This window comes from Thamnophis sirtalis, unplaced genomic scaffold (genome assembly GCF_051295495.1).
Source record: "Thamnophis sirtalis isolate CommonGarterSnake01/CBP01778 unplaced genomic scaffold, rThaSir2_p1.2 scaffold_14, whole genome shotgun sequence".
NCBI lineage: Eukaryota > Metazoa > Chordata > Lepidosauria > Squamata > Natricidae > Thamnophis > Thamnophis sirtalis.
In genome coordinates this window covers 9,466,413-9,489,809 of record NW_028261394.1, presented here as the reverse complement: position 1 = coordinate 9,489,809, position 23,397 = coordinate 9,466,413, and the positions used below count along the sequence as shown (strand labels likewise).

Below are 23,397 nucleotides of genomic sequence, written 5' to 3'. Positions count from 1 at the left end.
GTGTCTCAATCTACTGAGAAAAAAACCCGGAAAAAAACCCCCATAACTTCCAGTGTTTCCTTGTGTTCGCAATGGCTAAAAAATTCAGAAAGGTTCAAAGTGTGGCTTTTGTTTAAAACTCTTTTAAACGAAATCCATTATTTTATTTTTTTTAAAAAGTATCTTATAGCCATTTTAGTGGTATTTTCTCCCCCTCCTCCTTCAGTTGCTGGCTGTGAAACCCCCAGCCTGTTTTCTTTTCCCCCCAACCTTGTCCATTATAAAATATAATTGTTTACAAATATATATATATTTTTCCGCGTTTGGCCAGTGGGAAACCTCGGGATTCTTTTTTTTGTTTTCCTTTCGACAAAGCAGTGAAAAATATTTCTGTCCTGGCAAATACAACCCATTGTAAGTGCCAAGTTTACCCGGGCAGGGGTATAAAACTTTGGAAGACGTTTTTAATGTCTTTCTCTCTTTCTCTTTAAAAAGAAGACAAAAGGATCCCAACTGACTCAACCTCTTCGGTAAAGGCTGGTCCGTTTAAAAGCCAACAACCGCAACAAATCACAGCCACACACCCACAAAAAAATACCGCAATAAGAACTGGAAGCAGCTTTTCAGCACTGGGAGGAATAAAAACCAGACACAGTTTTAAAAAAGAAACAACGCGCTTTCCGGATGCGTACGACTAAACTTCCCAATTATTACACGTTTTTAAAAAAGTTTCGCAAACAAGGTTAGGCCACTAACCTTGGCCCTTTCTAACCTCCGGCTCCCATTTCGGCACTGCGGAAGCATCATTTGCCTTTTCTGCCTTAAAAAATAACCCCTTCCCGTCGCCTTGCGCGATCCATGATTTATGCATTTCGATGCATATTCTCCTGAAATCTCAACGGTGTGTCGTCCCGTCCCCCCCCACAACGGTCACCTCGAGGGAGGGGCGACTGAAGGTACCTCCAAAAAAACACGGCCCCGAGATGGTTCGCCCCCCCCCCCCTTGACCTCATCTCAAATCGGCATCCACCGGCAGCGCTTATAAAAGGGAAGCTTAAAAACCATTTCCTACACATTTCCTCGGCAGAACTGAACTATCACAAAGGCCTTTTAAAAAAGGGGGGGGTTGGGTTTTTTTTTTTTGGCAAGTCATCGGAAAAAAAGAAAAAAAAATCAATTCCCAAGTTTTGCCCTTAACGAAGCCTAAAGACCCCCAACCGTGTATTCCCATCTAAGTGACCCGTTTTTTTTTTTAAAAAAAAATCCTCTCGGGAGGCCATATTTGCACGACAAACGATGCGCTGCATTGTTATTTCCCACCCACCCCGCCCCCGATAACAAAGTCGCAAAGTAGAAACGGCCGAGAGATTTTTTTTTTAGGTGCGATGTGTAGATTTGACATCCCCCCTTTTGGGTAATTGGAAACTTTTAAAATCCGTTCTCTGCCAAGGGTTTCCTGCATCTGCTTTTTGCCGACGTGGGACAGGATAAAAAAAAAAAGGTGGGGGGGATAAAATGTTAGATCGCTCTTAACAAATATTTGAAGTTCCAGTAATAATAATAATCATAATAAAAAAAACTGCCCAGCTTAAACTTCGGTTGAAAGTGTGCAACGTTGATTGCACAGAAGGCAGTCACAGTGATAAAGAAAACAGGTCGGGGGCGGGGCGGGGGGATACACCCCCTTCCAGAGAGTGATTAAAAATTAAAAAAAAAATATAGCGGACTTTATTTTTCTGTGCAGTCTTTTAACGATACGATGCTTTTCACGCCGGGGGGAAGAGATTTAAAGCTTGGTGACGGGTGCAAATGAGAAGTTGGCTGCCAACTTCACGCGGCTCTTCGGCTGCTTTCGAGCGGGACTGTCCGTGGCTTCTCTGCACCCTGGCGGTTCGGACGAGGAAGAGGGAGGTGCCGAGATGTTTTCTGCAGCTTTAGATGCTTCGGAGAAGGGGCCAATTTCTTTGTTCGCTTCTGAGGGACCAGCAGCCTTCTCCTCTTCAGGCCCCATCTCTGAAACAAAAAGGGGGGGGGGGGCTGTTGAGTTTTGGGAAAGTAAGGTAAAGGTATGGCTCCTACTAGTAGTAGTAGTAACTGCATTTTTTCGGAGTATAAGATGCACCTTTCCCCTCCTAAAACAGGGTGAAAATTTGGGTGCGTCTTATACACTGACTGTAGTCCCACCCACCGCCCCCCACCCTTTGTCCTCTACCTCCCAGCAATTTACCTCCTTGCAGCAAAGGGGGAAAATGGGGTTTGCGGAGGCTGCAATAGGCTACAGCAATCCCTGCAGCCTGAAACAGCTGATGATTGGGAGAAATTGAAAGTGACACTTGCTGTTTGCTCCACCAGGCAAATTGTTGGGAGGCAGATTTCTTCTTCTTCTGCTAATCAGGCTGTTTGCTGCATGAAGGCAAGTCAATAACTATAAATGCCTATAGAATGTTCAAATTATTAGACTTATTTTTTAAAGACTGCTTTATTATTATTCTAGACAACTTAACAAAATGAAGAAGCTTTTTAAAAATAAATGCTTGATCAGAAGAGGCCCAGTGCTACTGTATTTTCTTTTAAATAACAGAGAATAAGTATATTTCCAGAAAGCCACATTAATTTTAATCTGTACAAGTATAGTCTGAAAATGTAGCACCACAATATAGCAATAGCAATAGCAGTAGACTTATATACCGCTTCATAGGGCTTTCAGCCCTCTCTAAGCGGTTTACAGAGAGTCAGCATATTGCCCCCAACAACAATCCGGGTCCTCATTTTACCCACCTCGGAAGGATGGAAGGCTGAGTCAACCCTGAGCCGGTGGGATTTGAACCGCTGAACTGCTGATCTAGCAGTAGCCTGCAGTGCTGCATTTAACCACTGCGCCACCTTGGCTCAGTGTAGATCTTCTGTACTGTTTGCTGTTTGGTGCAAGGAGGCAAATTGCTGGGAGGCAGAGGCAGATTTTCCCCCCTTGTTTTCCTCCCCAAAAGCTAGGTGCATCTTATACTTCGGCGCGTATTATACGCCAAAAAATACGGTAATGGTCAGGATTTCCGCTACTATTGAGTGGAGCCAGATTTTCAAAGGCAACGTTAACCTTTACCGGAAGGGATCGGTGAATGCTCTTCGAAATGGATGAGATCGGTTGATTCAAGGACCACTGGATCTGGTCTCAGCTGCGGGGAGGGAAGGCAGGAAGGGACCGGTTCGCATAAAAGATCCACGGGTGATGCGTTGGTGAGGCACAGCAGCTCCTCCTCGGTTTGACTAGAGACTGCAGAGAGGGTAGAAAATGAAGGCAACTCCTTAAGAAACTCACAGTGGCCTCAAGACTCAAAGACATTAAAGCAAGCTTGCAAATCCATGCTTATTCCTTGAGTAGGGTCTAGAAGTGAAGACATTCTGCTAGTAAGCGGGAGAACTGAGTTCAAGTTCTAGTCCCACCTTAGCCATGACAGCCAACTGGGTGACATTAGGCCAGTCCGTCCCCTCTCTCTCAGCCCAACCCACCTCACAGGGTTGTTGTTGTGGGGAAAATAGGAGAAGGAAGACACATTGGATATGTTTGCTACCTTGAGTTATTTGCAAAAAAAAAAAGGACGGGTCACAAATAAATAAAAAGAATGGGCTGGAAGATACAGATGGAAAAGGACATGTGAAACAAGCCATCATTCTGTCCATGCTCCAGGGCTGATCTATTTTTTATTCTTAGACTAGCCGCTAACCCAGCATTGCCCGGGTATTTATTTATAGGGGGGTAGAGGGAATAATTGGACCAAACATAATTTCTAATGTTGGATTTTCCCCCTTACCAGAGGGAGCCCCCTGGTGGAGGACTGTGAAGCTGTTACCATGGCCACTCCACTGCGCTATACAGTAGAAGCCATTTTACAGCAGTACGGTAGAAGCCATTTTAAGGCACAACAGGCTGTATCTTAACAGAACACACACCCCGAGGGGTTTTAGGGGCGTCTTACCCCCAGAGTGTTTTTTTTTTCTAGAGGGTAACTCATCTGTGTACCAAGTTTGGATGAAATTGTTTGAGACGTTCCAGAGTTATGCTGGACCAAATGCACACAACACACACACACACGCACACGCACACACCGATAGATAGCTAATAAGTATTACCTAATAATATTATATAATTTTATTATCTATTATCTTTTGGCTTACTTATTCAAGGCCACAAGTTTCAGCAATGCTAAGTAGAAACTAACAGCCAGTAAAATCAATCAATTACCAATGTTGGGTGCTTCCAGAATTAAATCTAAGGATTTGTCCATCCTTGCTGCCTTTGTGGATTGTCTGTCACCATCGGCAAGTTCATTTTCGTCATTTTCGTCAGCCAGGGGAAGACTGGGAGAACTAAAACGAGCTAATAGAAAGGAGGAGGTTAGCAAGGGTTCCCTTTGACAGACAATCATAGAGGGAAAGATATTTGGGCTATATTCCCTCCCTCCCTCCGCTCCAAAATGGAGAAAAGTTAACCCCCAAACGGGAATGACTTACTTTTCATGTCGTTCTTCAGAACCACAATCCTCTTATGGCCGTGGCCTTTTATCCATACTACCTAATCAAAGGCAAGAAAGACCACAGGTGAGATGGAAGTTAAGATGAACCCAGGTAGGTTTCTTGCTGCCTTGAAAGTCTCCTTATAGTCAGCATTCTTGCAATCTTCCCTCTTTCGTTAAGTGCACTCAAACTTTTGACAGGACGAGTCCCATGAAAACGTTGGAAAATTTGGCCAAATCACGATTTTGTATAGTTATAGACAGCAGTTGCTGCTGTGCCCCATTTAATACAGGCAAGTCCTTGATAGCAACAGAAATTCTGGGCTCAATTGTGGTCGTAAGTGAAGGACTGCCTGTACAATGTCAATTTCAGGGGTTCCAAATAGCATCCAAAATTAAATCAGAGTCCAAGGCAAAGTATTGCTCAAAGTTCCAATTTATTAAGAGAGCCATGTTGGCACATCTGGGAAAACCCGAATCTGACGGCTTCCTGGTTTTCCCCACCCAGTTGAAAGTCTTGCCCCCACACTCACATGGTCCAATCTCCCACTGCCATGGTGGCAGCTTCCAGCCATCCAGTTCCAGTGAGGTGTAGAGGTGCAAAGACAAAGGATGACCTAGGCTTTCTAGAAAGAATGTTGTTATGGCTACCTAGCATCTAACTCCATACAATCCCCGCTCCCATTTTCCCACAATAGAAAATGCGTAGTAGATAGAAGTGTGGCAGGCCAAAGATCTCAAAAGGAACTTGGCTGCAGGCCTGACAGTCAGGCCTTTTCCATTGGGCCTTCAGGCCTGCCACATTTGCTACTGGGGGGAAATGGGAGGGGGGAATTATATAGTGTGGGTGATATATAGTCTAAATAACGTTGCTTTCTCAGAGAGTCAAGGACATCTTGCCCTGCAGCTACGATGGTGTGACTGGAAGGCATCTCCAGTTTCGGATGGTGCCTGATTGGGCCATGGATGCACATGTGGGTGCTGGGCAGGGAGTTGAACTTTCACTTGGGTGGGGAAAAGCTGGAAGCTTTCAGATTTGGGTTGTGTGTCAGATTTGTTCCAGATGTGCCAATAGGGACAGCTCTAATAAAATGGAACTTTGAGAAACTTCAAGCATCAGAGGCTTTTCCCCCCCATTGGGGATGTTACTTGAAACCCTGACATACAGATCTGCAAATACATGAATACATAAAGTTATTCTTTTCAGGAAAACACAGATTTGTCATTCCACAAAGGATTTTAAACAAAAATCCGCCCTTGAAGCAATACAGCTGCCAAACCCCATGAGTTGCATTACTGAGAGCTTTAATCACAGATTTCTGAAGGGCCAGCTGTCTTCACTTTATCTACACTGTTCCCCCCAAAATAAGACCGGGTCTTATATTAATTTTTGCTCCAAAAGATGCATTATGGCTTATTTTCCAGTTAGGTTAACTGGGGCTTATTTTGGGGGTAGGGCTAGGGCTTATATTATGATCATCCTGGAAAAAATAATCATGCTAGGACTTATTTTCCAGTTGGGTCTTATTTGGGGGGAAACAGGGTATGGATTTTATAAGTAAGCTAAAGATATAAAAGGAACATTTTCAGTGAGAATGCCAAGCTTTTGGTTAACAGCATGATGGGCCTGATTATGATATCATAGGAAAGTAACTTCTTGTTTAACTTCTTACCATTTTGTGCTTAAGGGACAATAGGGCAGCCAGAGTGCATGAGTCCATCTGGTTAGGAGGACTACAGAAAACTACAATTTGATTGTCAGAATATTCATGAACTGGAATAGGACATAGCAACAGGTCAGCCATTGGGGACTGGCTGGAATAGGACATGGTAACAAAGTCAGCCAATGGATAGGCATGGCAACTGGGTCAGCCAATGGGAAGTATTTGGTGACTGAGAGTCATGCCAGGTGGCTCGGAGCCTGGGCGTGGCTTACCTATGTAACTCTGAGTCTGTGCAAGAATCTAGTCTGCTCTCTGAATTGGAACTGGAAATCTCAATCTCTCCTCTCTACCACATTGGAAGAATGTGCTGTTGATATTGTACATGTCAGGCCTTCAATTATATCCCTTTTAGGATCTTTGGCCTGTCACACTTTTTCTTATTTCATTATGCTGTTTCATTAGTGTAGTAGTTGGGAGGGGGGAATAGAAAGGAGTAGGATTGTGGAATGTATTGTTGTCATTCTTTTCTAGAAGACCAAGGTCATCTTTTGTCTCCGCACCTTTGCACCTGACCGGAAGCAGCTGGGTGGAGATGCCAGCGTGGAAGAAGACGATTGAACCATGTGATGGATTTGTGGATGTGGGGACAAGATCATGAACTTTTAACTGGGTGGAATCCCATGAAGTTCTTTAGAATTGGGATTCCACAGATGTGCTAAGATGTCTGATTTATTAAATTGGAACTTTAAGGATCAATTTGCCTTGGACTCTGATTTAATTCTACATGATACTTGGAACGCTGACAGTACATTTTATTCATGTGTTATTATGTATATAAAGAAGTTAATGAATCCTGCTGAATCAGTTATCTGCGTGTGCTTTCTGGATGTGATTTCTGAAACAAACGCTAACACTGGACTGTTAAGAATCCCGCACATTTTAAGAGAAGAGAGAAAAACCAGGAGCTACCAACCGATGGAATGGCGCCTAGAAGTTCCTCAAGGTTATTGTAGCCATAGGTATTGGGATGAAGGGCTTCCCCTGTGTATTTGCTGTAGGCTGTTGGGAACTCATGGAGGAAGATCTGTTGGTAGTGGTAGGTATGGAGCAGGAGTCTCACTTTCTTGGCAAAAATATACAGGTCTGTAAGCTTCACATATTCTGCACCACCGTCAATAAAAACCTGGAGGGAAAAACAAACAAACAAAAAAGACTTCCATGTGACTAGTCCTCTTGCTTTCACAAAGGAAGAAATATTCTTGAGTATGAACTACAGATAGTCCCCGGCTTACGAAAGTTGATTTAGCAACTGTTTGGAGTTACAACGGCACTGGAAAAAGTCAAAGGGACCCTTCACTCTTCACGGCCTGTGTGTATTATAAAGAGCCCAGCCGTCTTACTCACCTCGATAAAATAAGGCACGCTCATCAGAAGCTCGATAAAGGTCATGAAGCCATATTCACATGGGTTAAGGACAGTCCCCTGGACAACCTCGTAACGCCTCTTCAACTCCTTAACGGAAACCATGGTGACTTCATCCAGGGTCATGAGAAGCACCAGAAGATGGGAAGTGAGAGTCCGGAGGGATTTTTTATTGATCAGCTGAAGCTGTTTCCCAGATTCTGTATCGGCCACCTGGAGGAGTTGAAAGAGGAGTCGCCAACATTCAGCCTTCCACCCTATTGACCCACCCAAGTCCCATAACTGCCGGAGCTACAGCAGGTGGGAATTCTGGGAGGAAGTCCCCATCGTTCAGAATTCTAGAAGGAAGACTTCATGAGGTAGTTTTGAGTTGCTCAGCTTGGCGTTTCTGTCACGAGAACCCGTGACTGGCAGAGACGTGGTAACAAGGTCAGCCAATGAATAGGCATAGCAACTAAGTAAGCCAATGAGGGCTGTTTAAAAACTGAATTTGGAGACAACCAGGAGCCTGGGCGTGGCTTAATCCAACTGTTCTGCACTAAAACCTGCAAGTCTGTGCAGAGAAACGAAGCTAATCTAGTCTGCCTGCAACTCTGAACTGAAACAAAACTGTTCTCTCCTCTGTCTGTGAACCTTGTGCTGTTGGTATTGTATATTTACCTCATGTATTATATTATATACTAGCTGAATGCCCATGTTCCGCCTACTATGTGATTGGACTTGATAAATCAACACCTAATAACTTGAAAATAAATATGATTGGCCTCTCCCCTTCCCTTCCCTGTCAGGCTTGCCCCACTGATCCTCTCTTTTCCCCTTCTCTCCCTCAGGCTTGCCACACAGACGCCTCTCCTATTTTATCCCCTTCTCACTCAGTCTAACTCCTTAGCATCAGAGTATTTTTCAGGTGGGGAGGGAGAGTAGAATGTCTAAACTCCTAGCCCGCAGGCCGGATGGGTAATGTGCTGGCCACGCCCACGCGGCAGTTGGAACAGAGTTCTTTTCAGGTGGGGAGGGGAAGTAGAACGCCTAACTCCTTAGCATCAGAGCATGGTAATAATACTATAAGAAATAGTAATGATTTGATGGTCATTTCAAAACATCCTTTCTTAGCAAGCACCTAGAAGGCAAGAGGAACATACGTGCCAAATTTCAAGTTTGTAGGCTTTATGATTCTGGAGATTTTGCGATGATGCATGAGTGATATTTCACATTTATATATAGAGATAAAGAGACATTAATGAATCCTGCTGAATCAAGTTACCCGTGTGTGCTTTCTGGTTTTGATTTCTGCAACAAACTCTGACAGTTTCCATGTGGTTTGGATTGCTCAACCCCTCCCTCCCAAGACCCCTCCCCATGAGGCTGTTTTTCCTCACGTGGCACCTGAAAACCTACTTTGATGACGTGGCAAAGTTTCTGCATCAGAGCTGGAACGGAGCCAACATCGTAGTCTTGGAGACGCAACGGGTAGCCGAACGTTTTGGCGTATTCCGCCAGGACGTCTGCCATCAGGAGGCATTTCTCCTTCTGGGAACGGAGCAGCTTAACAAACTGGGCAGCTAAAGCTTTGACTTGTTCTGTCTCGGTTAGCGTCAGGATTTTCTCCTCGCCGCATTCTAGGACCTGGAGACGAATGACGGCTTGGGTTAATTGGGAGAGGACTGGAGAAGGCAGTGCTAGAATATTGAGAGCAACTGCAGGATCCAAAGCTCAGTAGCTTTTTCTTTCAAAAGCCACAAAAGACAAAGATAGCAGGTAAATGTCTCTCTTGGGTTAAGCTGGATTTCCAGTGAGCTCAGGGTCATACAGATATCCATACAGAACAAGCAGATTATAAAGAGTAACCTAGAACGTTATCGTTATGTATCGTTGTTGAACATGTTGACTACCCGTTGTTCTGACCGTGGCTTCCCAAGAGCATGGAGAAAACTCTTTGTGCTGACAAAACCCTCTTTTATTAATTGACTGTGAATTCTGCTCATTCACATCCAGCAAAGTCTTTCAAGGGAGGATTTACAGTCACAGACCTTCTCTGGCTTGGAGAGCTGCCAGGCCGATCTCTGCAGAACTTGGCAAGGAGTCTCTGAGATCACAAACCAATTAAGCAAACTAATTGTCTCCTGCAAACTCCACTCCCCTTTCGCTCCTCTTTTCTGTCCTCTGTGAGGGGCCATTCATCGTCCACCTGTGGCCTTGCACCCAAGTCGACCCCTGTTGCTTAGCTTTTCCCTTCGTCTGGCAACTCTGCGCATGCGCACACTGGGAACGGGCTCCAGCTGTTCTTCTGCCTCACTGATGTCTGACTCTGAAGGCAGCTGATAACTGTCAGACAGCTCTAGCCCCCTCTCTGCCTCCGACACAGAGCCCTCATCAGAGCCTTCCCCAGACTCCAGGACTGGCCCATCTTCCTCCCCAACCTCCAAACTGTCCAAATGTGCTGCCAGGTCCTCTGGCCGCTGGTGGGCCACAACATCTCTGCATTAAATTATCTAAACACCTTATTATCAAACATTCCATGTGTATTTCAATAATGTGAAATGCGGTTCTTTTGTAACTATGTAAGGATTCTAGGCTGATTCCCCTTTTTTCACTTCAACCCCCCCCTCCCCCCAGGATTTGCCATCCCTTCCTCTTACAATTGCCTACCTGTAAGACATCAGGTATGGCTTCAAAAAGTTCAAGTAGTTTGGTAAATCCGTAATGTGCCAGTTTGCACTGGCGCCCAAAATGATGGTGGTAGGACGGGATGAATTTGTTGAAAGGCATACGGAAGTAGGGCTGGTGGCGTAGCAGATCGATCACTTCTTTGCAGAACTGCTTCGTCCTTTCAATCTCTTCCTTGGTACGTTCTGACGATGGAAAAAGGAGCACGTTTAGCAACGTTTCTTAAAGTGTGGTCTGAGAACCCCTGTCCTTCCCCACCAGGCTGCTCTCGGGGCCAGTGTTAGGATTCAACATTTTTTTTACTAACGGTTTGTTAGGCGTGGTTGGTGGGCGTGGTGTGGCTTGGTGGGCGTGGCAGGAGAAGGATACTGCAAAATCCCCATCCTCTCCCCACTCCAGGGGAAGGATACTGTAAAATCCCCATTCCCTCCTCATTCCAGGGGAAGATTACTGCAAAATCCCCATTCCCTCCACACTCCAGGAGAAGGATACTGCAAAATCCCCATTCCCTCCCCACTCCAGGGAAAGGATACTGCAAAATCCCCATCCTCTCCCCACTCCAGGGGAAGGATACTGCAAAATCCCCATTCCCTCCCCACTCCAGGGGAAGGATACTGCAAAATCCCCATTCCCTCCCCACTCTAGGGGAAGGATACTGCAAAATCCCCATTCCCTCCCCACTCCAGGGGAAGGCTACTGCAAAATCCCCATTTCCTCCTGATCAGCTGGGACTGAGAAGGCAGAGAATATATGGGGACGGGGCCAGTGAGAGGTCGTATTTACCAGTTCTCTGAACTACTTGAAATTTCCGCTACTGGTTCTCCAGAACTGGTCAGAACCTGCTGAATCCCACCTCTGCTCGGGGTCCCGCAAAAATCAAATTTATTTATTTGTATTCCACTTTCATTAAGTTTTATAAATAACTCAAGGTGGTGAACATATGGAATACTCCGTCCTCCCCCCCACCCCAACCACTATGAGGTGGGTTAGGGGGGAGAAAGTGACCCAGCTGGCTTTCATGGCTAAGGTGAAACTAGAACTCACAATCTCCTGCTGACTGGCCCAAGGTCCCCCAGCTGGCTTTCATGATTAGAACTCACAATTTCCTAGTGATTGGCTCAAAGTTACCCAGCCTATGCTGGGACTAGAACTCACAATCCCCTGGTGATTGGCCGAAAATCACCCAGATGGCTTTTTTTCATGACTAAAGTGGCATTAAAACCCACAATCTCCTAGTGATTGGCTCAGTCACCCAGCCTGCTTTCATGCTATGGTGGATCTAGAACTCACAATGTTTGGTAATTGTCCAAAGTCAACCAGCCAGCTTTCGTGCCTGAGACAGGACTAAAACCCACTGCCATCTTCTTTCTAAGCCAACGCCTTAAACCGCTACAACCAACTGGCTCTCGCAATCAAAGTTATTTGCCAGATATTGAAGGTATTTTCAGAGATTTAAAGCGATGTCACTCTTCTCAGCATTATCTTTAATTTGCTAGAATATATTTCCATGCAAAATATTGCATTTACATCCTCATCTAAGGGGTTTAATATTGCTATTTTTACACGACCCAATAAATAAATTATTCTGCAACGGCGAAATTTTTAATTTTTTTAATACGACAAACGTCAATAAATATAACCCGTACAAACAAAATTTGCTCTTCTGGAGTCCTCCATAATTTTTAAAACTGGAAAGGGGATCCCGAAAAAAATAATAATTAAGGAACACTGATATAGAGGGACTATTTGGGGAATGAAGTCAGGATAAAGCCAGCTGTTTGGTTCTCTTATCACCAAGCCAATTGAAATCTGATCTATAAAAAGCTCTGACATCTACAGCGGTTTTCTGAATTTCCAGGATTATATTTCTTCCTTCTGCCTCTTTTGTTACATTTCAGGGGTTCATTCATTTCCCAGGCTTGGGATCCTGCCTTTCCTTTAGGAATTTAAAGAGAGAATCTTAACGCTGGCATCTGTCCAAATTCATTCTTCTGCAAGCATGATTTTCATTGACTCTCTTTGGAAAGATTTATGGAGCTAAAAAAAAATGGGTTGTAGGAGAGAATGTGGAGGTCACATGATTTCCCACAACTGAACTTATTCTCTCTAGTCTATTCCGAAGTCCATTAGGATGGAAATAGCTTCATCGTCTGACTAGCTACAGTCCTAGTCGATCGAGACAATAAATAAACTTCACCAATCAATAAAGTCTGCCTAGCAAAATGAGCAATCTTTTTTCTCCTGGTAACTTGGCTGGGGATTTACACATTTGTCTCCTGGATCTTCAGCACTCTTGAGAAAATAGCCCCTTCTCTGACAATTCATCACAATACAGGCAAGCCCTCGATAATGGAGCCCCAAACTTTCTATGGCTATGAGGGACCGTTGTTAAGTGAGTTTTGCCCCACCGTATGACCTTTCTTGTCACGGTTGTTCAGTGAATCACTGCGGTTGTTAAATTAGTAACTGTTCTGACCAAGGCTTCCCAAGAGTGTGAAGCAAACTCAAAAATCCCTTTTATTAATTGGCTGTGAATTCTGCTCATTCACATCCTGCAAAGTCTTTCAAGGGAGGATTTATGGTCACAGACCTTCTCTGGCTTGGAGAGCTGCCAGGACGATCTCTGCAGATCTTGGCAAGGAGTCTTAGAGAATCACGAAACAATGAAGTGAACTAATTGTCTCCTGCAAACTCCACTCCCCTTTCGCTCCTCTTTTCTGTCCTCTGGGAGGGGCCATTCATCGTCCACCTGTGGCCTTGCTCCCAAGTCGACCCCTGTTCCTTAGCTCTTCCCTTCGTCTGGCCACTCTGCGCATGTGCACACTGGGAACAGGCTCCAGCTGTTCGTCTGCCTACCTGATGTCTGACTCCGAAGGCAGCTGATAACTGTTGGATGGCCCTGGCCCCTTCTTTGCCTCTGACACAGAGCCCTCATCGGTGCCTTCCCCAGACTCCAGGACTGGCCCATCTTCCTCCCCAACCTCCTCACTGTCTGAATCTGCTGCCAGCTCTGCTGGCGGCGGGCGGGCCACAACAGTAACACAGCTGTGAACTGAAATCTGGCTTCCCCACTGACTTTGTCAGAAGGTCGCAAAACGGAATCCTATGACCCTGCGACTGTCATAAATATGGGTCTGGTGCCAAGTGGTTGAATTTTGATCACGTGGACCATGGGGATGCCGCAACCATCATAAGTGTGAAAAAAGTTTGTTAAGTCATTTTCTTCACTGCTGTTGTAACATTGAACAGTGACTAAACTCAATGTTGGGTTGAGAAGTGCCCCTATCCACCTTATTTGATAAGCAAGGTTGAGCGAGGCAAGACACAAGGATTTTTACTGACGTTTTCAACCAACGGCAACGTACCTTTCTTGGGGATACAAATGACCATTTCATTATCTTGCTGAGACAAAGAAATCGTCGTGTCGGGAATTTCGGATATTAGATCCACCAATTCACACACTCCGTATTCTGTGACGTCCCAATCTTTCGAGAAACACCTACGAGATTAATAATTCAGAAAAAAAAAAACACTTGGAAAATAATAATACTGCAATTAAGATCAGACTTGTGTAACAGGGATGTCCAAACTTGGGAACTTAAAAGCCTTGTGGATTTCAAACTCCCAGAATTCCCCACCCAGCATGGCTGGCTGTGGAATTCTGGGAATTGACGCCCACAAGTCTTGTATTTCTCTTATTTTCTGTCTTGGCTTCTGTTTTCTAGCCCCTTGTACATTTTATTCCACGCTTTATAGAATACAAATATATGGAGATATAAATAATGAATACTATTATTGAGGTGGCAGGCTGAACCAAGGTAGGCCTCAAACCTGAACCAAACTAGAGTTTTATGATATTAAGCTTTAACTGTTCATATATAGAAATTGCAAAGGTTTGCTTTTAGGACATGGTGCGGTTAGACACGGGTTAGACGCACATGAAATCTGCTGAAGCAAAGTATCTATTTTAATCTATCTGCTGGCTTGACTGTAAATCTGTTTGGTAGACATATATTGTCAGTTCCTCAAAATATGAGCTAGCTGACCCATGTATACTTCCTGTAACTTCCTGTAACTCAAGGGCAAATCTTGAGGGGTGTATCCAAAACTAGCAGATGGCTTTATCTGAAATCAATAAACTATATAAAGGATTTCCTCCCTGTCACTCATTGTTCAGGCCATTTATTCTTTGCTATGAACCTGTGCAAATAAACTATTCCTTCCCTGAAGAGCTGGCTTGCGTGTCCTGTTTTTTCTACAACATTATAAGTGTTAATATTATGTTTGTTATATTATAGGACAAGGTTATAGTGAGAGGAAGACAATGCAGAAGGGAGAATTGTAAAAGCTAAGAAGGAAAGCCGATAGAGAAAGCTGTAAAATTTACTGTATATTGTTATGTATGTTCTGTGTTTTGTTTTGTCTTATTGTGTTTTTTTGTCTTTGCTGTGTCTTTCCTATTGTTTTTAAAGATCAAAACATTTAATAAAAACTATATATATATATAAAAAAAGAAGCCCACAGGTCTTAAAGTTGCCAAGTTTGGACATCCCTGCTGTAAAAAAAACAACAAGCAAGCTCAAAACCGAAGCTTTCTATATGCCCATGGTAAGCCTCTGCTGGAAACAAACAAAAGAATAAAAGCAAAACATTTTTTGAGGTTGAATACCCAAGTACTGAGAAAAATATTTTTTGAACTCTTAACGATCGCTTCTCAAGCTATGTATTTACTGGAGTGCTATAAAGTATTTCTGTAAATCAGAGGTAGTCAACCTTTTTATACCTACCACCCACTTTTGTATCTCTGTTGGTAGTAAAATTTTCTAACCGCCCATCGGTTCCATAGTAATGGTGATTTATAAAGCAGGGAAGTAACTTTATTTTATAAAATTTATAAAGCAGAGTTACAGCAAACCCCTACCGCCCACCATGAAAGCTGGAACGCCCACTAGTGGGCGGTAGGGACCAGGTTGACTACCACTGCTGTAAATCTTCACTTTAGGATACCTGCAGTTTAGTGCCCACAGGTTAAAGCAGTGATGGCTAAACTTTTACGTCACCGCCTGCCGGAAACGGTAGGCAAAACCGTCCTGCCTGGACCGCGCACAGCCTTGCTGGTCTGGCCAGGAGCACCAAAACCTGGAAGAGCAGCGTTCCAGTGCGCGCACCCAAACTTTTAGTTTCCGGAACAGGTGGATCGCCTAACAAGAAGCTGGCCGTTGTGGATGTGTGCGATGGAAACCCAGAGGTTTGGGTGCCAGTATACACATGTGCGCTGGAACACTGCTTTGTTGGGTTTTGGCACTCCGATGTGGAAGAGGAATCAGAGAAGCTGCAGGATGGCTCCGCATGCCTCTTCTGGCACGTGTGCACCACCAGGGGGTTAAAGATTCCAGAATGACGGCAGTTTGATGGAAATAATAATTAAAAAAACTCGAGATATATTTAGGAAGAGACCCTTAGTCCCCACCACACTCCCCAAAAATTAGCCCGTTTCAGGTGTTCCATCTTTAGCAGCGGCCAAATTTTTAAAACTGTCTCATTTCAAGTCCTTCTATTCTGCAAAGGATTTTACTGCTGAATTTTTAGATGATTTTAATTCAGAGAGAAGTCGGGATCTCTCTTTCCATGAAAAAAAAATATAAGGCTCATTTTAAACCCCAAGCTGCTCAATTAAAAATAACAACAACAAAGAAGATATTTTTACATTTGCAGTTGGAAATGCAAAAAAGATACTCGCCACAGCCACGCAAACTTACCAGTGATAAGCATGTAAGAATTCTTTGACTACAACTCGCTTACTGGCCTGGGACTTCAGAAGCTTTAGCAAGTCTTGAGTGAATCGCTTCACTTGAGCCCTGTGTGTTAAGGTCAACAAACGCTTGGTTCCTATCCCGAGAATCTGAGAAGGGAAAAAAAAAGTTTATAGGGAGATCTACAGCAAAACCTGGCAGATTCGGACAGTGAGGAGGTTGGGGAGGAACCTGGGCCAGTCGTGGAGTCTGGGGAAGGCTCTGATGAGGGCTCTGTATCAGAGGCAAAGAAGGGGCCAGGGCCAGGGCCATCCAACAGTTATCAGCTGCCTTCGGAGCCGGAGATCAGTGGGGCAGAAGAACAGCTGGAGCCTGTTCCCCGTGTCCGCATGCACAGAGTTGCCAGGAGAAGGGAACAGCTAAGGAACAAGGGCTGACTCGTAAGGCACACGTGGTCGGTGAATGGCCTCTCCCATAGGATTAAAGAGGAGTGAAAGGGGGGGGGGAGTTTGCAGGAGATAATTAGCTCAATTCATTAGGATGAAGATCTCTTCCTGACTTCTTGCCAAGTATTGTCTGCTACAGAGTGGTGTTTGGAAGATATCGGCCTGGCAGCTCTCCAAGCCTGATAAGGTCTGTGGCTGTAAATTCACCCTTGAAAGACTGTTTGCCCGGACTTTGCTGGATGTGAATGAGAGGAATTCATATTCGCTTAATAAAAAGGGGTTTTGTCGGGACCAAGGTGGCGCAGTGGTTAAATGCAGCACTGCAGGCTACTGCTAGATCAGCAGGTCAGCGGTTCAAATCTCACCGGCTCAGGGTTGACTCAGCCTTCCATCCTTCCGAGGTGGGTAAAATGAGGACCCAGATTGTTGGGGGCAATATGCTGACTCTCTGTAAACCGCTTAGAGAGGCCTGAAAGGCCTATGAAGCGGTATATAAGTCTACTGCTATTGCTATTGCTTCGTGATTTGGTGAAGCCTAGGTCAGAACAGATATCTCTCTTTATTAGTGTGAAGATTGGGACCAAAATCTGATTTCAAACTCCACAGATCTGGACAAGACGAAGTCAATAGGATGTCAACCCTGAAGTGAGCCCGGCCGAAGCCATCTTGGGAGGTTTCAGGGTTGCCACACAGCAGTGGGAGGGGGGGGGAATAGTTAGATGGGGTTTTGTAGCCAAAACAATAAAGCTTTCCTGTGGGAACCAAGGTCATTCTCACAGGTGGCTGACCAGAGGAGGAGCTGGTAACTTAGCAACCAGCCAGCATCTGGATTGGACAGCGTGACCAGTGACTTGAGGGGAAGGGCAAAACTTTTACTTTGAATTAGGTGAAAGCTGCGGGAAACTGCAGTCAGCTTTCACCAATCGGTGCCAAAATAATGTATCCAATAAACTGTTCTTTGAGGAACTCGAGGGCCTCTGAGTTTGTTTTCTATGGGTGCATTGCTTGGAACGCTGACAATAGAAACGATAAAAAAAGTAAAGGTACCCCAGCTCATGCGTGCTAGTCGTTCCCGACTCTAGGGGGCGGTGCTCATTTCCATTTCAAAGCCGAAGAGCCAGGGCTGTCCGAAGACGTCTCCGTGGTCATGTGGTCGGCATGACTCAACGCCGAAGGCGCACAGAACGCTGTTATAGGTGGTTCCTATTTTTCTACTTGCATTTTTTACCTGCTTTCGAACTGCTAGGTTGGCAGAAGCTGGGACACGTCATGGGAGCTCACTCCGTTACGCGGCGCTAGGGATTCGAACCGCTGAACTGCCGACCTTTCTCATCGACAAGCTCAGCATCTTAGCCCCTGAGCCACTGCATCCCATAGGATCTATACAGACTCCCCAATTTATGACAATTCGGAGCAGGATTTCTGATGCAAACCAAGATGGTAAGCGAATTATAAGCCACCTAGAGTCACTTTTTCATCTTCACATGATATCAGGTCTTGTGGAGGTCAACATCTCTGGCAAGGAGCAGAACATCTGAACTCACCTGCAGGACGTGAGGCACCGATTCCAGGAGCTCTATTAACTTGGAATACCCATAATCGGACACGCGGCATTGCTTGGCAAAATGGTGGTGGTACATCGGGATGAACTTGCTGACGGATACAATACAGGAGGGCTGGTTTTTAAGGAGGTCAATCACTTCTCTACTGAACTGGATGAGTTGTGGGTTGCCCACGGGACTCTTTGAACGCAACAGCCAAGGCTCTAGAAGAGAGGAAAAAATACCATGAGCGCATGAGAAGGAAGCAAACATTGTCAGGCCTGCAATTATATTCCTTTTAGAATTTTGGCCTGCCACACTTTCTCTTATTTCAATATGCTGTTTCATTAGTATAGTTAATGGGAGGGGGGGGAATAGACAGGAGTAGGATTGTGGAATGTATTGTTGTCACTCTTTATTAGAAGACCAAGGTCATCTTTTGTCTCCGCACTTTTACACCTGACCGGAAGCAGCTGGATGCCAGCATGGAAGAAAAAGATTGGACCATGTGATGGATTGTGGGTGTGGGGAAAGATCATGAACTTTTAACTGGGTGGGATTCTGATGTAGTTTCCAGAATTGGCATTCCACAACAATGTGCTAAGATGTCTGACTTATTAAATTGGAACTTTAAGGATCGTTTTGCCTTGGACTCTGATTTAATTCTACATGATACTTGGAACGCTGACACATATAACGAATGGTTACTGGAACTGGGTATGTCTAGTTTAATAAAAAGAAGGACTAGGGGAGATATGATAGCAACCTTCCAATATTTGAGGGGCTGCCACAAAGAAGAGGGAGTCAAATTATTCTCCAAGGAAACTGAGGATAGGACACGAAGCAATGGGTGGAAACTAATCAAGGAGAAAAGCAACCTAGAACTAAGAAGGAATTTCCTGACAGTGAGAACAATTAATCGGTGGAATAGAAGTTGCCTCCAGAAGTTGTGAATGCCCCAACACTGGAAGTCTTTAAGAAGATGTTGGATAGCCATTTGTCTGAAACGGTATAGGGCTTCCTGCCTAGGAAGGAGGTAGGACTAGAAGACCTCCAAGGTCCCTTCCAACTCTGTTATTCTATTCAATTATAGTCAAGGAGCAGACATTGGAGGAAGTACCCCCTTTGTAAGACTAACTGTAGGAGGAGAGGCAGGGCCTGCGGGAGGCATCAAGAGAGGAATCAGCCTGGAGTCCTTATGTTTCCATAAGTGGTGAAATCCAGCCCCTTTTGAATTGTGCTAACTTTTATCTAGTGCCAGTTTAGTGATGACCATTAGTTATGACTAGATTGTTGAGTGTGGCCATGAGCAACAAATCATCTTCCTTGAAACTTCAGATGTGGTCCTGATTTTTCGTGCCTTTTTAAGACACTAATTCTGTTTACTGGAAATGAGAAAAGGAAAAAGAATCATGGGAGGGGCCATTCCACATGGGCCAGGTGGCGCAGTGGTTAAATGCAGCACTGCAGGCTACTTCAGCTGACTGCAGTTCTGCAGTTCAGCTGTTCAAATCTCACCGGCTCAGGGTTAACTCAGCCTTCCATCCTTCCGAGGTGGGTAAAATGAGGACCCGGATTGTTGTTGGGGGCAATATGCTGACTCTGTAAACCGCTTAGAGAGGGCTGAAAGCCCTATGAAGCGGTATATAAGTCTAACTGCTATTGCTATTGCTATTGCTACTCCCAAGTCGGCCCTTGTTCCTTAGCTCCTGGTAGCTCTGTGCATGCGCACATCGGGATCAGCCTTACTGACCTCCCACTCCAAAGGCAGCTGATAACAGTCGGGCGGCTCTGGCCCCCTCTCTGCCTCCGACACAGAGCCCTCATCAGAGCCTTCCCCAGACTCAAGGACTGGCCCAGGTTCCTCCCCAACCTCCTCACTGTCTGACTCTGCCGCCACAACAGGTGGGTTGTCTCCCGCTTCACAGGCTGTCTTTGCAAATTCAGACCATGGGGAGCAACATGATGGTCAAGTTTTAGGCAGCGACCAAGGAGTAAAATAAAATACCTGTGGTAGGAGGTGGCGGCTTATTGTGTATCCATTTTACAACTTTGATGCCATTTTGTGCCGTAGCAATATTAATGCCGGGAACGCAGGAGATAAGATGCTCCAGAGGGACGCCTCCATGGCCTTCTTCAACCATTTCTAGACTGTTAAATTCCGAAGCATAACAGTCTTGGAAGCTATAAAGAGAGAGAGAGAAAAAAGTGAACCTTAAGAAAATTAGCTCAGAATGGAGAACCGAAATATTTGATTGTAAATGTGCTAACAGCAGCTAGAATTGTATTTGCTAAAAATTGGAGAAACGAGAAAATACCAATACAGGAGGAAGTTATTCATAAAATAATGGAATGTGCTGAAATGAGTAAATTGACATTTGAAATTACGAGAACAAGAAGAGAAACCATTTTATAGGATATGGGATTTATTTTATTCGTGGTTAGATAAAAAAAATACCGAAATGAAAAGTTCATTGCTAAGTGTCCTTTTTCTGACACAGAATCAGCTCTGTTATGGAAGAGAGAAAGTCAGGTATGAATGGGAACAATTTTTAATATGCATTTTGCTGAAGCTTTGCGTATTCGAGCAACGAGTTTTTTTTTTTACCTGAGTAGTGGTACTGTCCCCTCGTGGGTCTGCAACAAGCTATGGACTTGAGGAGCAAACGCCTTCAGCGAATGAATCACAAAGGGGATTTTGTAGGAGTCGGGATCAAAGTCGTGTTCGCTTAAAAAAACAACACCAACCAACAAGCAAGTTAAGTTTTATAGGAAGCTGAGCAAAGAAAATGTGCCTATATAACCAGTGGTACTCAGCCAGTTCTGGTGAACCGGTAGTGGAAATTTTGAGTACTTCGGAGAACCGGTAAATACCACCTCTGGCTGGCCCCGCCCCCATCTATTCTCTGCCTCCCGAGTCCCAGCTGATTGGGAGGGAATGGAGATTTTGCAGTATCCTTCCCCTGGAGTGGGGAGGGAATTGGGATTTTGCAGGATCCTTCCCCTCAAGTGGGGAGGGAATGGAGATTTTACAGTATCCGTCCCCTGGAGTGGGGAGGGACTGGGGATTTTGCAGTATCCTTCTTCTGAGTGGGGAGGGAATGGAGATTTTGCAGCATCCTTCCCCTGGAGTGGGAAGGGAATGGGGATTTTACAGTATCCTTCTTCTGAGTGGGGAGGGAATGGAGATTTTGCAGCATCCTTCCCCTGAAGTGGGGAGGGAATGGAGATTTTACAGTATCCGTCCCCTGGAGTGGGGAGGGAATGGAGATTTTGCAGTATCCTTCCCCTTGAGTGGGGAGGGAATGGGGATTTTGCAGTATCCGTCCCCTGGAGTGGGGAGGGACTGGGGATTTTGCAGTATCCTTCCCCCAAGAGTGAGGAGGGAATGGGGATTTTGCAGTATCCTTCCCCTGGAGTGGGGAGGGAATGGGTGTTTTGCAGTATCCTTCCCCTATCACGCCCACCAAGCCACGCCTCGGCTACAGAATTGGTAGTAAAAAAAGAAAAGAATCCCACCACTCTTTATAACTATCTCCAATATAGCCCACAGGTTAAACGTTTGAGTCTGAATAAAGACTCCAGATTGCAGAGAAGGGGGGGGGGGGAATTTACCTGAATTCTTTATTCGCGCAATGCCGTTTGCAGACAGGCTCATGATACTCCAGTTCTTCGAAGATGACAGGGCTGCAGTTAGCAGAGGAGCCGTCGTGAGACTGGGAAGATCCCAACGGGCTCTGCCTCGCTTGGCTGCTGGGTAAGAGGCACACCAGGCGACTGTTGCCTTGATCGCGGATCGCTACGATGTCCGTTAACTTGTGCAAGTCCGACGCATTCAGCTTGTGTCCGAACCTAGAAACCCAGAAACAGAAACTGCTTAGTGGAGTGGAAAAAAATAAATAAAGAGCCAAAGAAGGTATTTGTAGCTATTACAGAGATCGCAGAATACAGGTACCCCCATTTCCCCAAAAATAAGACCTTCCCGGATAATAAGCCCAATCGGGCTTTTGAGTGCATGCGCTAAAATAAGCCCTCCCCTAAAATATTTAATCACATGCGCTGCTGGTCCCTACCATTTCTTGGGGGGAAAGTGGGGGGGACATGCAGCAGGCGCCCACATGCACCTATCATCCATGCGGAACAGCCTCGCGGAAGCCGCTCTCCGCGCCCCTTCTTTTAGTGGCGGCCATAAAAAGAGCAGCAGGCGCAGTAACGCTAGGGCTGGCAAGAGTGTGCCAGAAACAGAGACAGAACCTCCGGCCCTCTCTGGGTCAGCTGATCCATGGGCTGAGGTTAAAGGGCCTCCTGCACCGCAAAAATATTAAGACCTCCCCGAAAAGAAGGCCAAGCGCTTATTTGGGGGGGGGGGGATCAAAAGAAAATAAGACCCTGCCTTATTTTCGGGGAAACAAGGTAGTCCTCGACTTATGGCTAACAATGGAGCCCAAACATTTCTGTTAATTGAGATATTTGTTAAGTGAGCTTCGCCCAAATTTATGACTTTTCTTGCCATCAGTTAAGTGAATCACTGCAGTTGAGAAGTTAGTAACTCGGTTCTTAAATGAATCTGGCTTCCCCTTGGGACTTTGCTTGTCAGGAGGTCACAGAAGGGAAATCATGTGACCCCAGGACACAGCAACCATCATAAGTATGAGTCAGCTGCCAAGCAACAGAATTCTGATCACATAAGCGTGAAAAACGGTCATAAGTCACTTTTTTTAGTGCTGTTTTAGCTTTGAACATCCACTAAACGGATTGTAGTTAAGTGTCCGCGTTCCAAATATCCAAAATTAAATCAGAGTCCAAGGCAGAACTTTCCTCAAACTTCCAATTTATTAAGAGAGACATGTTGGCACATCTGTGGAAAACCCGAATCTGAAAACTTCCTGGGATTCCCACCCAGTTGAAAGTTCATGATCTTGCCCCCCACACCCACAAGTCCATCCCATGGTCCAATCTTCCACTGCCACGCTGGCATTTCCACCCATCTAGTTCCGGTCAGGTGCAGAGGTGCGGAGACAAAGGAGGACCTTAAGCTTCTAGAAAGGAATGTTTTATTTTGATAACAACACATTCTACTCCTTACTATTCCCCCTCCCAATTACCCCACTAATGAAACAGCATAGTAAAATAAGAAAGAGTGTGGCAGGCCAAAGATCCTAAAAGGAATATGACTGCAGGCCTGACAGTAAATTGAGGACTATCTGCAGCAGGGATTAAATTCTGGATCAAAATGACTGCAGTTTTGAGTTTCTCGGACTCAGCAGAGCATTGGGTGCCAAGTTTCCCACTTACTTTTTCTCGTAAATCTCAGTGAATTTGGAAAGCGGGAGGCAGCAGGCTGGGGCATCCTGAAGAATAGATATTGCTTCTGAACTGTAAAAAAAGACAACAGCACATTAAGGAAGAGCATT

At 45.1% G+C, this 23,397-nt stretch overlaps 1 protein-coding gene across 2 annotated transcripts in view; it reads right to left on the bottom strand.

Moving 5' to 3' along the window:
* MARF1 (meiosis regulator and mRNA stability factor 1) overlaps positions 1–23,397 on the bottom strand; it is a 46,387-nt gene that overhangs the window by 750 nt on the left and 22,240 nt on the right. For both annotated transcript variants that reach the window (XM_087729015.1, XM_087729016.1), the window contains exons 13-27: positions 23,279–23,359; positions 21,599–21,835; positions 20,592–20,711; positions 19,992–20,167; positions 17,987–18,207; positions 16,003–16,145; positions 13,609–13,742; positions 10,226–10,428; positions 8,975–9,202; positions 7,559–7,789; positions 7,128–7,337; positions 4,489–4,549; positions 4,220–4,354; positions 3,080–3,250; positions 1–1,992 (exon numbers count right to left, since the gene is read on the bottom strand). The exon at positions 1–1,992 is cut by the window's left edge and continues 750 nt beyond it. In XM_087729015.1, the coding sequence (XP_087585141.1) occupies positions 1,766–1,992; positions 3,080–3,250; positions 4,220–4,354; positions 4,489–4,549; positions 7,128–7,337; positions 7,559–7,789; positions 8,975–9,202; positions 10,226–10,428; positions 13,609–13,742; positions 16,003–16,145; positions 17,987–18,207; positions 19,992–20,167; positions 20,592–20,711; positions 21,599–21,835; positions 23,279–23,359 (2,578 nt within the window). In that variant the 3' untranslated portion in view covers positions 1–1,765. The remainder of the gene's footprint in view (positions 1,993–3,079; positions 3,251–4,219; positions 4,355–4,488; positions 4,550–7,127; positions 7,338–7,558; positions 7,790–8,974; positions 9,203–10,225; positions 10,429–13,608; positions 13,743–16,002; positions 16,146–17,986; positions 18,208–19,991; positions 20,168–20,591; positions 20,712–21,598; positions 21,836–23,278; positions 23,360–23,397) is intronic.